General features: G+C 49.1%; 1 protein-coding gene across 3 annotated transcripts; it reads right to left on the bottom strand.

Annotated features, from left to right (window-relative positions):
• Window positions 1–1,115: 1,115 nt before the first annotated feature.
• Window positions 1,116–15,248, bottom strand: Fn3k (fructosamine 3 kinase). 3 transcript variants are annotated; one of them, XM_055592671.1, is made up of 6 exons: window positions 14,900–15,243; window positions 12,656–12,807; window positions 11,008–11,099; window positions 10,505–10,587; window positions 2,349–2,471; window positions 1,116–1,506 (listed from the first exon to the last, which is right to left on the bottom strand). In XM_055592671.1, exons 1-6 carry the CDS (start codon window positions 15,038–15,040, stop codon window positions 1,168–1,170), a joined length of 930 nt encoding a protein of 309 aa, XP_055448646.1. In that variant the 5' UTR covers window positions 15,041–15,243; the 3' UTR covers window positions 1,116–1,167. The 3 variants fall into 3 exon arrangements, with proteins under 3 accessions (XP_055448646.1, XP_055448648.1, XP_055448647.1); XM_055592673.1 differs by lacking the exon at window positions 2,349–2,471 and having other exon boundaries at window positions 14,900–15,248; XM_055592672.1 differs by lacking the exon at window positions 10,505–10,587 and having other exon boundaries at window positions 11,012–11,099; window positions 14,900–15,246.
• Window positions 15,249–15,728: the final 480 nt, after the last annotated feature.

The following is a 15,728-nucleotide window of genomic DNA, read 5'->3' as shown; positions in this document are numbered from 1 at the left end:
CAGCGGAGACCGCCTGGGGAGCGTGTGGACAGTTAAGGAAAGCACTGGGCTTGAGATTGGGGCGGAAACTCGGATATTTTGAGCTGGCGTGGACAGCGTAGGAAAACTGAGCTGGTAGAAAGGGCCACAATGGAGGAGAGCTGTCCGTGCGCAGAAGAGGGTGGATCCTGAGTGTGGGGGGGTCGTGTGGGCGAGGACTGAGAAGCAGGAGGCAGTAGGGGTGGGGTGAGGGGTGTTGTTCCAGGGTGAACCTTCCTGGCCACCCAGCGCAGTCCTTGCCAAGGGGTGTGGACTGCGCACTGCTGGGCCTGCGTTCACCAGCAGAACAGGCGTCACTGGAAAGCGGAGTGTGGAGCGCTGAGGTAGCTTAAGCAAAGCCTCCTGCCCTAAGCCTCGGGATCTGAGTGTGTAAGAGGGCCCCAGACTTAAGTAGCCCCCAGACCTTCGCACCACTGACTCCAAGATGAAAGTGCCGTTCAGGCTGCAAAATTTAGCATGTAGACAGCCCCCGGCAGACAAACTGAAAACAAGCTCCTTCAAAGTCCGTAAGGTCTGGAAAAGTCTCTAAAACCTTGCTTTTGGCTTCTGTAGTTCTGCTTCTGGCCAAATGTTGTTAACTGAAGTATGTTACCAGAACATGGTTTTTGTTCTTAAAATCTCACTCTGAGAAAGGGTCAGGGTCATGCTGAGATCCCGAACACCCAGTGTAGTCACTGGCTGACTAATAAAGAATTTCTATTGACTAAATCCGTATCAGAGCAGTCTTCACAGAAATGTTGTAGGGTATCAACAAGTTTGGTCCACACGTGGTGGAAAAAGAGAACCATGGGCTGTACTCTAACCTATACATACATATTTGAGTGCATGAACACACCAGATAATGTCTGAAAAATAAAACAAAAGTCTGGAGATGATTACAGGTAAATGTCCAGAGCCACGGGAGCATGGGCTTTCATTTCCTACTCAACTGAGGTACTCGGGACCCCAGCTGCTCTGGCGGGAGCTTGTTGGGAAGAGTGATGAGGTGGTGCTAGGCTCACGTACCTAGCTCTCTCAAACCTGCCTCACTGTTGCAGCCTCACAGCCTCTTGACAAATTTGTTGGAGGCCGACAAATTTAGCCCATTTAGGGGCCCAGTTTGGCTTTTTATTAGGTGCCAGCCCTCTGCTACCTGAGCAGCTTCCTCATCATTCCCAGGGACGGGCTTCTGTACTCCCGACCAAAGTGGTTCCAGTGGTTTAGATAGTTGAAGAGCTGGTACAGCAGCAGGCGCTTGTCGAAGCCTGGGGCCTTCGGAATCTTCCGGTGGTAAGCAGTGAAGAAGGATCTGGGGAACCCTCCAAACATCAATGCAATTGCCAGTTCAAATTCAGAATGGCCGTAGAAAGAGGCTGGATCATAAATAATGGGCCCCTGGTCATCCTCAGCCACATTTCCAGACCACAGGTCTCCATGGAGCAGGGCAGGGACGATCTCTATACCAGAAAACAGATCTGGGATCTTCACCTAGAAGAGAAATTTTCGCAAACATGGGACTCAGAGACCTGTGGGCTCATTTTCCAGAGCTTGGAAATAGGGCAGAGAGCCATGGATTCATCCAGAGTCCAAACAAATAATCCACCAGGCCCAGTGAAAAGGCTCGCCTGATTCCTGAATGCAACTCTGTCTAGCATTCTGCTCACTACCAAATGAGTCCAAAAACTAGAGAAAATCTCAGAGGTTGGTTTTATGCTCTAAAAGATGAACCAGTTTGGTCCCTACCCTCTAAACGGCTTTTCTTTATTTTTATCTGATTGCATCTCTTCTATTAAATGACATTTCTTTGTGTTCACCCTAGAGAAGTGCTGTAGCCCTTTCCATGCAGCTCCTCGCCTTCAGACCCCAACCATGAAATTATGTTGTTACTACTCCATAACTGTAATTTTGCTACTATTACTAGTTGTAATTTAAATATCTGATATTCAACCCCAGTGAAAGGGACATTTCCCCCACACACACAAGGAATACAATCCACAAATTGAGAACCACTGCCCTACACTGATAGATGAATTATGTTTCTAACATCCTGAACCAAGTCATGCAGGAACACACCTCTTCATTAAGGTTGATATGTAGGGTCTTTGGCAGAAGGGAAATGAGGGTAAAAGCAGACAAGTGAAATGAGCGAAGTCCTTGAGGCAGCATCTGTGCCATCCCTCCTCCCACCTACAGGGTAAGAAGGTGCTGGCTGATGTAGCTACGGCTTGATTGACCCACTCAACATCAGTCCTCCCTATCCTGACTCAGTCCCAAGCAGCTCCCACATGCATGTGGTAGGCTCTTTCCAGGAAAGTAAGTGTCGTGCCCACCTGGAGCCTTGACCACAGTTCTCGTGTCTCTCGGTCAGCATAGTCCTTTTCAATGAGATCCAGCTGCGCTTGGAGCCGGTGTTGCGTGAAGAACGTTGGCCAGTCATCCTGCCATTCATTCACCTGAGCAACCAGAGGAGAAGCCAGTGCTGGGACCCAAGGCCCAGGTCAGTGTTAGTGAAAACCCCAAGTGACCACACAGCAAACAGTAGAGAACCAAGTGCCAACATGAGTGGAATCTGAAACAATTTACCCAAAAGAGAGCAGATACAGAGAATCTCTCAGTCACCATTCCATTGCTGTGAAGAGACACCAGGAACAAAGCGTTTAACCGGGAACTTAGTTTTAGAGCTTTTGTCCATTCTCCTTGTGATGGGAACCCCACATGGAATGCACAGCGCTGGAGCAGGAGCTGAGGGCTACATCCTTATCCACAGGCAGAGAGAGAGAGAGACTGGACCTGGCAAGGGCCCAGTCCCAGGGACAGACTTCCTACAACTTCCTCCTAATCCTTCGATCCTTTCAAACACTTCCACACCCTAAGCATGGCGACTAAGCATTCAAACATATGAGCCTATGGCAGCCATTCTTGTTCAAACCACCACAGGGGTAAAGGGAACAAGAGAAATGAAAAATACTTAGGTATTTTTAGAGCCATCAATACGTAGAGCCGAACCCATCAAAAGACACACAGGTGCAAATGGTCAGAAACAAACACTCTAGTTAGGCGGAGCTGGCCTAGAGCCACCTCAAAGATAGAGTGCTTGCCCAGCACGCATGAGTCCCAGGTTCAACACACACCCACGTAAATGAGTGACAGACATAACAGATTGGAAAAACAAAGCAAGAACCAACTATAGGCTGGAGAGGTGAGCCACCAGCGATGCGTATTTGCGGCTCTGCCGAGGACCTGGATTAGGGTCCCAGCACACAGTAGCTCACAATCCTTGGTAAGGCCCAGCTCCAGAGGGAATCGCTGCCCGCTTCTGGCCTCTGGGAGCGCCGGGAGTGCGCCGTGCACACATGTATAAACATGCAGGCACACACTTAGGCACATAAAATCAAAAAGTCTTTAAAAGAGACAAGTCAAGTTCACATAAACCAGGTTATACACAAAACACGGAAACACACTGAAAGGATAGAAAATGTGGACATTGTTCCCAATAGGCGAAGAGAAATAATAAAAGAGAATGAGTGGCAGTTTATACCAGACAACACATACTTCGAAGCAAAGACTATCATCAAATACAAAGAAAACGTTCACACCAAAAATGTGGTCAAGTAAGGGTCTGGTAGCCCTGCAGGCAGCGGGGCATTGTCGTTATTGTTTGGGTATTACCTCTTATCCCAGCTGGCTTTGAACACCTGCCTCTGACTCAAGCTGCAAGGGTTCCAGGTATGTGCCACCACCCTCTATGATTCTCTTAAATTCTTATAACTCTACAACAGAGCTTCAAAACACAAGAAAATAAAACTGCTGGAACTGCAAAGATGAACAGATGAATCCTGACTTACAGCCTGGTAAGGTCTTAATTATCAGCATACAGCTAGTACATAAAATCTTAACTTTTGTGTGGTAAAGGTGACTGTATTCACAGACAAGGATTTTGGTACTTCGGAGGCTGAAGCAAGAGGACTTTTGGACCTGAGGTTGGTCTGGACATAATGCCTTCAGGAAGGAATTAGAGTTAAATGATGGAAATGTGAAGTCATAGTACGGCAGGACTGGAGGCCCTACACGAAGAGAAACACACCCACGTGGTGACAGGCGCCTTTAATCCCAGCACACAGGAGGCAGAGGCTGGCAGATCTCTTAAGTCTGAGGCTAGCCTGCTCTACCTATTGAGTTCCAGGCCAGCCAAGACTAAGGGAAGAAACCCTGCTTCAACAAAAACAAAAACAAAAACAAAAGAAGCAGAGAAGAGTAATACAGACAGGCACACCCTCACCAAAATACAAAGCAACCAAAACTTAGTGGTTTTAACAATGTTTCAGGATACAAGCTAGTGTATAAAAATCATTTTCCTAATGGGGGCTGTAACTCAGATGTGGATAATTTGCTAAGCACACACACAGGCTCTGAGTGCACAGAGATCGGAGAGGGAGGAAGTAAAAAGTGTGTGTGTGTACAGTTGTACACGAATGTGCACACATGTGGAAGAGGAAGATTACAGTCTTATTTTCCTCTGCTCTTTTCCACCTTATTGGGGTTTTTGTTGTAGTGGTAGTGGGGTTTTTTTTAATAATGTTTACTTATTTTTATTTTATGTTCATTGATGTTTTGACTGCATATACATCTGTGTGAGGGTGTCAGATCCCCTAGAACAGGTGTTACAGTTGGGAGCTGCCATGTGACTGCTGGGAATTGAACCACAGTTCTCTGCAAGAGCAGCCAGTGCTCCTAACCACTGAGCCATCTTTCCAGCCCTTGTTTTTGGTGTTTTGTTGTTTGGGGTTTTGTTTTTTGTTTTTTGTTTTTTTTTTGAGACAGGGTTTCTCTGTGTAGCCTTGGCTGTCCTGGACTCACTTTGTAGACCAGGTGTCTAACTCACAGAGATCCTCCTGCCTCTGCCTCCCAAGTGCTGGGATTACAGCATGCACCCCACCCCACCCCCGGCTTCCACCTTATTCTTTTGTGAGTCAGGGTCTCTCACTGAACCCAGAGCTCACCAGCTGGCTAGGCTGCGTGGCCAGTGGACCCTGGGGATCCTCCTGTGTCAGCCCCCTCATCTAGCACAAGCCATAGATGCACGCCACCGTACCCACTTTCCGTGACAGTTCTGCAGCTCCAGACTCACGCTGGCACAGCAGGCACTCTACCAACTGACTCTTCTCCCCAGACACCCTTCCCCCTATTTTTGAGACAAGGTGTCTTACTTGGGTACACTGACTGGCCAACAAGGATCTTCCGATCTCCCTCTCCCCAGTACCAGGATTACAGGTGCACACTGTGCCCAGCATTTTATAGCAGTGCTAGGTACCTGAACCCAATCCCTCCTGCTTGTAGAACAAGTACTTGAGCAACAGAACCATCTCCCCTGACCCTAAAAAGAGGTCTTTTTGTTTTGTTTTGTATTTGAGACAAAGACTCAACCTTGAATTCACTATATAATCAAGGATAACTATGACTTTCTAAGTTTTCTTCCTCTACCTCCAAACTTCTGAGATTACAGGCATACAACATATCTGGCACAATTAAAAATAATAATACTTGGCCAGGGGATGGTGGTGCATGCCTTTATTCCCAGCACTCAGGAGGCAGAGGCAGGTGGATCTCTGTGAGTTTAAGGCCAGCCTGGTCTACTGAGAGAGTTCTAATACAGCCAAAGATACACAGTAAGACCCTGTCTCAAATAATAATAATAACAGTAATAATAATAATTAACTTTTGCCAGGTATGGTGATGCACACCTGTAATCTTATTACTTGAGAGGCAGAGGCAGGAGGGTCATAGCAAGCTCGCAGGCAGCCTGGTCTCCATTTCAAGTTCCAAGCCAGATCGGATTATGTAGTGAGACCCTGTCTCAAAAAGAAATGAAAAGGAAAAGAAGACATACAGTCAGCAAATGGCACACGAGCACATACGCTTCACATCATCAGTCATGACGGAAATACCAAACGGAATCTCAGCGTGAACACTTTTCTCCAGCTGGCTTCAAGTAAAAACAACTCCAGAAACTATCCAGTACAGGCGAGGGTAGGAAAACCTGGAACTCTCCTAAAGCTGGTGGGAGTGTAGACCGCCACAACCTCTTTGGAAGCAATTTGTTTTTACTGTTTTTTTTTTTTTTTTAAGATTAAAAAAAAAAATTTATGTGTATGTATCTCTGCGTGAGAGTATACCACAGGGGTCTGGGTGCCTGCAAAGGCCAAAAGAAGGTGTCAGATCTTGGGAAAGTGGAGTGACAGGTAGTCATGAGCTGCTGGGGCCCGAACCCAGGTCCTCTCCAAGAGCAGTAAGAGCACTTAACCACAGAACGGGTCTCAGCCCCAGGGGACAGTTTCTGAATACTTACGTTAGAACCTACGGTGCAACCCAGGTTTTCCATCTCAGATCTCATATAGTCACCCAAGATAAAGAACTTACATACGTGGCTGGAGAGATGGCTCAGAGGGTAAAAACACTGGCCTTTCTTCCAAAGGTCCTGAGTTCAATTCCCAGCAACCACATGGTGGCTCATAACCATCTATAGTGAGGTCTAGTGCCCTCTGCTGGTGTGCAAGTGTACATGCAGGCAGAATATTGTACACATAATAAATAAATGTTTTTTTTTTAAGTTTCTTTAAAAAAAAACTTGTACACAAAGGTTCATAGCAGCTTTATTTGTAAAAACAGAAGCTAAAAAACTATCAACAGATGAATGGATAGACAAACAGAGATCATAGTTTACCTATATGGTGGAATGGACTTTTGACATATGAGACCAGAATGAGTGTCATATGTAAACATCAGAAGATTTGATATGGACACATATCATAATTATCAGACTGAGCAAAGCGTGTCATATTGGGGGAAAAGGTGAAGGGGGACGTACTGTATTGTTATATTTATTTAAAACTTCACGACACACACGTGTATCTCGACCTGTGGTGGCCCAGGAATGGATGGGTTACGGGAAGGGGCCGGAAAGGACTGAGGAAGGAGCAATGTGCTCATTTGCACCTGCAGTGAGCAGTGTGCGGCTGGCTGCCCCTGTTACCAACCTGTGCACCTGAAGGAGGTCAGTATGCTTCCATGGGAGTGGACACGAGCGCAGGTTACTCCAAGGCCCACTCTGAAGCAAGCAGGCAGCCTGCACAGTCCTAGTCATGCTCCTGGAGTCTTTCTTGGATGCTGAAGCCACTTAGCCTGGGGTTTACCATGCCAGCCTGGCAAACCCCCAGGCACCGGGGCCCACCATCTGGCATTCCACCATTCCTATTTACCTGCCAAGGCTCTCAGTGCATGGGGGCTCTCCATTTGCCAGAAGGTGACAACGTCACAAAGGACACAATTTCACATTAGGGACAGAAGGCTCCCATCGGCAAGCTCGGTCTTGCCACTTAGATGGAAGGGCCATGACTCCAAGGCTTCAGAGGGATGGGTGAACTATGAAAGGCAGGTGCCATCTGGGCATAAGGACTGAGAAGGGCAGCCTTGTGTCATGGTTAGAGCCTATCTCTGAAGCCAGTCTTTAGGCGAGTCGTGGTTCCTCCAATCACCAGCTGCTTGGTCTCTGGAAACGTTACTTAGTCCCAGTGCGTGTTTCTTCTCTAGATGGGCCAGTGACATCACCCAGTTCACTACCCACCATGGCAACAGGTAAGCTGAGTCAGACAAAAGGCTTCAGTGTTGCTTAGTTCTTAGCAGGGAACCTGGCCCATAAACCCCCAGCCAGCCGGACCGTGTTTCCAACAGAACGGAACGCTCACGGTCTAAGAAGCCACTTTCAGCGTTTTCCCACACAACTGCAACACCCTCAAGGGCCCCTCAGCCCGGCGAGGGGGAGGATGCCCCAGAGCTTCGGGATGTTTGGAGGCACTACATAAAGAAGCCGCTATGCTTCATGAGGCAAGTCTTTCAAGTCCTGATACCACAAAAAACTCTAAACTCAACACGTAACTCAAGACGACCAACCATGCTCCTCAGAGGCCATGCTGGTCCCTAGCTCCAGCCAGATGTGTAACAGCAGGAAAGTCAGGTTTGGCCGAGATTAGGGAGCCTTGACAAGCTTTCTGTGCGATGTTATTGGGACCTAGACTCATGGCTGCCTCTTGCCTGGGATAGCTGAGTCTGCCCTAGGCTTCATAAAAATCTTACATCAAGACTCCTCCACCTCACAGCAGAGAGAGCATGACTATCACCTACAGTAGCCCAACTAGTCAGAGAAGGCTTCAAGAGAAGGATCTGAAAATGTTGGCCCTTCAAGTAGTACCAGGTTTAAATTGGGATGGCTCTTATACAGAATTGTCCTTTTTCTATTTTTTTTTCTATTTTATATCCCGATCGAAGCCCCCTCCCTCATCTCCACCCAGTCCTATCCTCCCTCCCTCTTTCCCCCTATCCCCTTCCCCTATTCCACTGAATGGGAGAGTTCTCTTCCTCTGCCATCTGACCCTAGCTTATCAAGTCTCATCAGGACTGCCTGGACCCTCTTCCTCTGTGGCCTGGCAAGGCCGAATCACCAGGGGGAAGTGATCAAAGAGCAGGCAGCTGAGTTCATGACAGAGGTGGTCCCTGCTCCCCCTACTCAGAAACCCACATGGATACTGAGCTGTGTATGAGCTACATCTGAGCAGAGGGTCTAGGTCTTCTCCATGCATGGTGTTTATTTGGCATTGGGAGAGAGGGAACAGGACAGGAGCCTACCATAGAGGTCTTCTAAAAGGCTCCACCCAACAGGAGATTGAAGCAGATGCAGAGACTCACAGCTAAACTTTGGGCAGAGCACAGGGAGTCTTATGGAAGAAGTGGGGATAGAAGCTAAAAAAAAAAAAAAATCTGAGCCCCAGGGGGCCCTGCAGAGACTGATGTACCAACCAGAATTGTCCTTAATAAAGCAAAATATGGTCTAGTAATGGCTTCTCTGAGGTAGGTGAAGGTCAGGTAGACTGCCTAGGAGACAAGCCTCCTGTAGATCTGGCTACGTTTCTAAGATGGTGATTCAGGAGGCTACAATGTTACTCAACCACAGTCCTAAAGAACCAAACGGAGACAACAGTACTTGCTGTCCTCCCAAAGGACCAGAGCATCTACATCAAATGGTTGACAATGGCCTGCAACTCCAGTTCCGATGATCAGACACCGTCCTCTGCCTCCTGCGGCACCTACAAATGTGGCATACACTCTCACTCACACCATGAACAAAAATAAATCATTTAAAAAAAATGGACGAAACCAGGCATGATGGCTCATGTCTATAATAACAATGTGTGAGACACTATATCAGGAAGATTATGAGTTCCAGTCCAAAATCTATTCCAAACCATACAGTGAAACATGATTCTACCATTAAAAAAATGCTTGCCAGGCACAATGGTGCACACCTGTGATCCCAGCAATCTGAGGGCAGAGGCACGCGGATCGCTGTGAGTTCAAGCTGATCTGGTCTACAAAGAGAGCCCAGGACAGCCAAGGCTACACAGAGAAGCCCTGTCTTGAAAAGCCAAAAGAAAAGGAAGAAATGGTGCTCTTCCAAATGCTACATTAACCTTAAAAACACTGCGGTAAGTGAAAGAGGCTGGACACAGGTCACATGTTACATAATGTCACCAACGTAAAGTGTCCAGAACAGCCTAAACCATAGAGATGGTCAGTAGATTTTTGATGGCCAGGGACTCAGGAAAGGGGGGAAGGGAGTGACTGGTAATGGGGGTTGCTGTTGGGTGATGAAAATACTATGGAATGAGACTAATAATCAATCTATAACCATATCACCTAAACACACTTGACCTCACCTGGTTCAGAGGCTAAGCAGTCAGGCTTGGTTATAACTTGGGTACAAAACACGGATGATATTTGCATCAACACTGTGATTGTACTAATAGGAAAAAATTGAATGTTACATTTTAAAATAAGAGTTTTGCCCAGTGGTGCTGGCGGTGGCGGCGGTGCAAGCCTTTAATCCTAGCACTTGTAAGGAGGAGACAGACCGATAGATCTCTGTGAGTTCAAGGCCAAGCATGGTCTACAGATCGAGTTCCAGGACAGCCAGGGCTGCACAAAGAAACCCTGTCTCAAAAAGCATTGTGTGTGTGTGTGTGTGTGTGTGTGTGTGTGTTGTGTTGTGTAAAATGGAGAGTTTTGTGTTACATGAATCACATCTCAATTATATCCCAATAAACAACAATAATTTTGACAGCCCTAGAAGACCTCCCTGATAAGGGCTTGATTCTTCCCCTGTCCCGTCTACCCTCTTGAGACTCTTACACGGGCCAGCCTGCCCCAAGGCATAGCCTTCACATCACTGCTGGCCGCGCCTGGAGGCCAAGCATCTGACTGCAGAGCCTCCTCCCTCTAAGCTCCGCTCAGGCAGCCTTCCCATCTCTGCTCCACAAGTGTGGCAGCCGGCCCTCCGCCTTCAGAGAACTGGCACTTCCGGGAAGGCTATCAGCCAAGCACCAGGGCCTCTGGAGTGGTCGTCACTCAGTAGGGCTGCCCTCACTCCAACACTCACCTGCGGGATGAAGCCACAGCAAGTCACTGTGCTGAAGCCGAACTTGGACACACCCTGGGGCTCAGCACTGTCCGCCCCACAGCCTGTCAACAGAAATCTTGGTGTCATGAGGCTCCTCATCTTCCGTGGGAACCAGACCCTGGGGAATGCGCCACAGATCTGGCTGGACGCACACAAACAGCTCAGACAGCAAACACGGGTGAAGCAAGGGGCCCTGCACGTTGATTAGCCTCCTCAGACTTCATACCCGAGGGCAATGGGCAGACCATGGGATTGGTTGGTGAGGAGTCAATGCTGTTCATTTACCAGCTCCACTGAAATTACTTAATCATCTCATTTCACAATGACGATGGGGTTGGAGAGATGTCCCCAAGAGCACTTGCTGCTCTTCCGACGGTCCCAGCACCCAGGCTGAAGAATGTACAACTGCCTGCAGCTCCACCTCCAAGGACCTGCTATCCCCTTCTAGCTCCAGCAAGTACCTACACACACAGCGAACTTACCCACCGTGCTCTCCCGGGCCTTGGCCTTCTCCCTGAGCTTCTGGTTGTAAAGGTGCAACTCTGCCATCTGGTCCCCAAGCTTTGATGCCTGACTGCGGAAAGGAGAAAAGGCGACGGTTAAAGCAAGCAGCGCCGGGCAGCATGTCCTGCTCTGAGAGAGCAGCTCTCTGTGAGAGTTGCTCTGAGAGAGTGACTGTGACCAGCACAGTAATAAAGCCTTTCTAGAAGGACAAAGCATTGTAAGAGTCCTGGCGACACGGCCCCGGCACAGACCCTCAGTCAGGGAAAAGGCCTCAGCTCTCAACAGATGTGAACTGAAGATAGGGAGACCTTGGACACTCACACGCTGAGATCCAAGCTGTGGCAGCCCTTGCTGATAAAACTTTGAGGCCTCCTTTATCAGAGTCTGTCCTTTAACGTTTTCTACACGCATGGTTGGAATGGGGGGAATGAAGAACCCAGATAATCAATTAGCCTCTCTCAGTCAGTCCAGATTGGGTTAGTATACTATTTAACCCAGAGCAAGGGACTTTTCAAATACACTTACTTCATGCAGGCTCATCACAGCTAAACTAACCAAAGGAAAACAGCAGTTATCTTTGTCTTAATTAAGAATGGGCTCTGGGGTCTAGAGAGATGGCTTAGCAGTTAAGAACACTGGCTGCTCTTCCAGAGGACCTGGGTTCGATTCCCAGCACCCTCGTGGTGACTCGTACCTTATGTAAATCCAGGTCCATGGGATCCAACTCCCCTCTTCTGGTTTCTGAGTACACAGACATACATGAAGCCAAAATACCCAGACACATAAAATAATTTTTAAAACTTTAATAGGGAAAGACAAGTTGGCTTTGTTATTCTTGTAAAAGTTGAAGAATTAATAGAAGTTTCTCTTTCAGGATTTCAGGTATAATAAGAGAAAACCAAATAATAATAATAATAATAATAATAATAATAATAAAGGATGTATCCTAGCGTCTGGAGCTGAAGAGATGGATCGTGAGCTAAGAGCACCTACAGAGGGATCGAGGTTTCCAGTACCCACATGGCAGCTCAAAACATCTGGAACTCCAGTTCCAGGGGATCCGGCACCCTTATCTACCTTCTATGCCACCAGACATGCACATGCTGCGTGTACATGTGGGCAAACATACATATGTAATAAATCTTTATATATGTGTGTGTGTGCGTGTGCGTGTGCGTGCACATATACATAACTTATAAAAATCTTTAAGAAATGGACTCCGACGGCTAGGCATAGTGACACAGGCCTTTAATCCCAGGGCTGGGAAACAGAGGCCAGCACGGTCTAACTAGTGAATTCCAGGCCAGTCAGTAAGACCTAAAAAAACCCTCTGGAACTTGCCTGGGTTCCGTGAGCAGCTCAACAGAGACTGCTCACTAGTACCCCCGCCCCACCCCACCCCCGGCTCTCTACCTATTTCACCCGTCTTCTCTGTCTGTGTCTCTGTTTCTCTGTGCCTTGTGTCTCGGCCTGTCCCTGCCTCTTTCCGTGTACATGTGTCTCTTTTTTCTCTCTCTCTCATGTCTCTCTAGGTCTATGTCAGTCTTTCCCTGTCTCTTTCTCTTCCTGTCTGAGTGCCTTTGTGTGTGCACATGGCTCTCTCCTCCCATACACACATGCTCTCACCTGCTCAGGCTCCTCATCTTCAAATGCTCCATCACAAAGACAGCCCCACCTCCTGGCAGGTCGATCACCTTCATGGGCTTAGGGACCCTCACCAAGCCAGTGCTGCGGAGGGCCTCCAGGCTCGCCATCTCTCCCTCAAACATCTGCCGGGCCTGCAGCCAAATGCCATGAGCTCTGTCAGCTCTGCAAACCTGGGCTCTTACCAGGGCCTTGCTAGCCAGACCAAAGAACTCACGGCACAAGCCACAAAACCAAAAGTCTTCGGTTACTGAAAAGCAACGTCACATTTGCCCCTCAAGGCCAGGGATCAAAAGAGACCCTTCAGATAAGAAGGAGCTAAAAGGACAAGCCTGGTGCCAGAACTCACAGCGTCTATGGGAAGACCCACAGAACAAAGCCTTGCTGTGGGAGATGCACAGTCACAAAGGGGTGGAAAGGTGGGATGGGAGGAAGGTGAGCTAACAGAAATCTGAGGCTGGCTGGGCCTGGGTTCTCCAGGGATTGCTTTCCTTCCTGTCTCTAAATGGGGGCAGCCAGCCTTAGGCCTGGCAGAAATTATCTGGACCTATATTTGGGTCAGAGAAGGCAGACTGGGGAGATCTGTAGGGCCAGGCTCAGCAGGGACCGGAGAGCTACAACAGAACCATATACCCAGCTTGTCCATAGGCAGCAGCTGGGACCCAGAGGCTCGTTTCTAAGCCACTTCTATAAATATCCCATTTATTTTTAGGCAGACTTTCAGACTGTTCACTATGGCTTGGTAAAAACATGAATTTTATTTATTTACTTATTTATTTGAGGTGCTGGGGACTGAACCCAGGAGACTGTGCATACTAGGCAAATGCTCTACTACTCAAGATTTCCTCAGCCCACTCCACCCCCCAAAAGACATGCATTTATTCATGGGGTTTGTGAATACTTCTACATAGAGAATCTTTTTTTTTTAATCAAAGGTAGATGGCACTGTGAGTAAAAGCATTCAAGCCTGACGGCCCAACTGTGGTCTCCAGAGCCTACATAAGAATCCAGATGTGGTAGTTCACATCTGTAATCCCAGCCTCCCACCACACAATGGCAGGCAGAGGCAAGAGAACCAGCTACAGTCTTTCAGGCCAGCTGGCCTGGAACACACTGTGTGGCAGCAGAACCAACAGAAACCTTGCCACAGAAGAAGGTGGAAGGACAGAACCACCTCCCAAAAGTTGTCCCCTGACTTCTATGTGTGTGATGGCATGTGAAAGCCAGGGCTTTCACACACATGCATAGACACAAAATAATTGAATATTTTATTATTTAAAAATGAAACAAAGTCAAAACCACTTATTATCACACATGAAAATAACTCTTCCCTTTTAACTCAGGTTTTCAAGGGGGAAAGTCAGACAGGTGTCCTCAAACTGCCAACCTGCACGTGGGACCAAGAGGCATGCGCTAAGCATGCTGGGGGGGAGGACATTTGCAAACCCACCCATGCTTCTAGGTTTGCCAACAGTGCAGAGGATGCTGGGTGATGCTACCCCCAGGAGGGACTGGGAAGGGCTGCTCCGGGCTTCTCTTCTCTGCCTCGGCCAGACCTCCTCCCCACAGAGCCTGGACCCTCTGGAGTCCTTCCTCCGCAGCGGGGGAGGCACCACGAGGAGCCGTCAACAGCTTGCTCCCACGGGCTCTGGCTACATTCTCCATTTGTCTTACAGTTTTCCAAGCATTCTTTCGTTGTTGTTAGTTTGGTTTGGCTTTTGTTTTTGAGTCAGCTTCTTCTCATATAGCCCAGGCTGGCATGGAACTCACTATCCTCCTGCCTCAGTATCCTAAGAACTAGGAAGACAGATCATATGACGCTATGCCTGACCCCATAGATTCTTAAACAGGAATATCTTAAGGGTCCTAGAAACCAACAGAGCCTGGGAAGATAGTGCTAGCCTGGCACTGGGAATCCAGTCTCTCCCCACCTGTTGGGAGAATGCGGGAGCTCAGGTCAGAGCAGAGACCAGACATGGGCAGAAGCAGCCTGCAGCTGAGACTCGTCTCTCCCAGCGATTACAGAAATGTAAAGCCCTTGTGTGGGGGCAAAAGAAAATGATCTTGCAGCAAAGGAAACCCCGGTCCTAAGAGGAAGTCTGCCTGCCTGTGCCGAGCCCTCAGCAGGGCGCAAGGACACGGGGCCTCGTTTCCCCTACCACTTCCTAGAAAAGTGCGGTCCTCTTCCCCTCCCCAGACTCCATCCTGGTACACCCGGCAGCGCACCTGCGTCCTGCGGTTGACCTTGACAAACACGGGGCCAGTGTCTGTGTCGTAGGCATAGCCCTCGCTGATGCAGCCGGCCCCGGAGCTCCCAAAGGCCCGCAGCGTCCTGGTGCGAAGCTCAGCGCGCAGCAGCTGCTCCATGGAGACCAGAAAGCGGGGAGATGACGCAGAGGACGGGACTCGGGTACCAGAAGGAAGCCCGGGGCTCAGCGCGGCGCGGTGAGGGCAGGGCTGGGGGGAGGGGGTGCTGCCGGGCGGCCACAACAGTCTGACTGCGCAACCGGCTGGCTCCTAGCTAGCCAGCTCTCGGGTGCCCGCTATCCCTGCATGCTCCTGGTGCACGAGGGCTGGGGCGGTAGGGGGAAGGGAGGGAGGAGCTGGACCAGACAGCTTTCTCCACCCCGGGCTGCTAGGGGAAGGAGGGCTGCAAAGCCTTCAGCGGCGCCCTCCAACAGGCTCAGTCCAGTTTCTACTCCAGTTTGACTCACCCCAGGGGAGCGGGACCCCACAGACCTGGCACTGGGTGTTCTGTAAAGCCGGGGAGGTGGATGGAAAGGGTGACTTCGTGTCCTTACGGAGGTCCCAGCACATCTGCACACATCAGGGTCTGCCCTAGGCCCTGTGTCCTCTTTACAACTGGGCAAACTGGGAGTGCACGCCGGAAGGTTTGTGCCCGGGCTTCTTTATCCTTGCCACGCAAGGCACAGCCTAGAGACTCGGCTATCCTATGGAGAGGCTCTCACTGCCCAGATAGGGATGCCCTAGCCAGGCCAGAGTGGCACCATTACCGCCCCAGGGCTGGGCGATAGAGACTGCTCGGGGATAGCAG

The sequence above is a fragment of the Psammomys obesus genome, unplaced genomic scaffold, assembly GCF_907164565.1.
Source record: "Psammomys obesus unplaced genomic scaffold, mPsaObe1.curated_primary_1811, whole genome shotgun sequence".
In the NCBI taxonomy this organism is placed as follows: Eukaryota; Metazoa; Chordata; class Mammalia; order Rodentia; family Muridae; genus Psammomys; species Psammomys obesus.
Note: the sequence above shows the minus strand (reverse complement) of the source record. Positions and strands in the feature narration are given on the sequence as shown.

Excerpts from the sequence above, each read along its gene's own strand:
- Fn3k (XM_055592671.1), bottom strand. The coding sequence starts at position 15,040 with ATGGAGCAGCTGCTGCGCGCTGAGCTTCGCACCAGGACGCTGCGGGCC. Across the intron at positions 11,100-12,655 it reads AAGATGAGGAGCCTGAGCAG|TCAGGCATCAAAGCTTGGGG; the intron begins GTGAGAGCATGT and ends TCCTTTCCGCAG. Across the intron at positions 1,507-2,348 it reads AACTGTGGTCAAGGCTCCAG|GTGAAGATCCCAGATCTGTT; the intron begins GTGGGCACGACA and ends TTTCTCTTCTAG.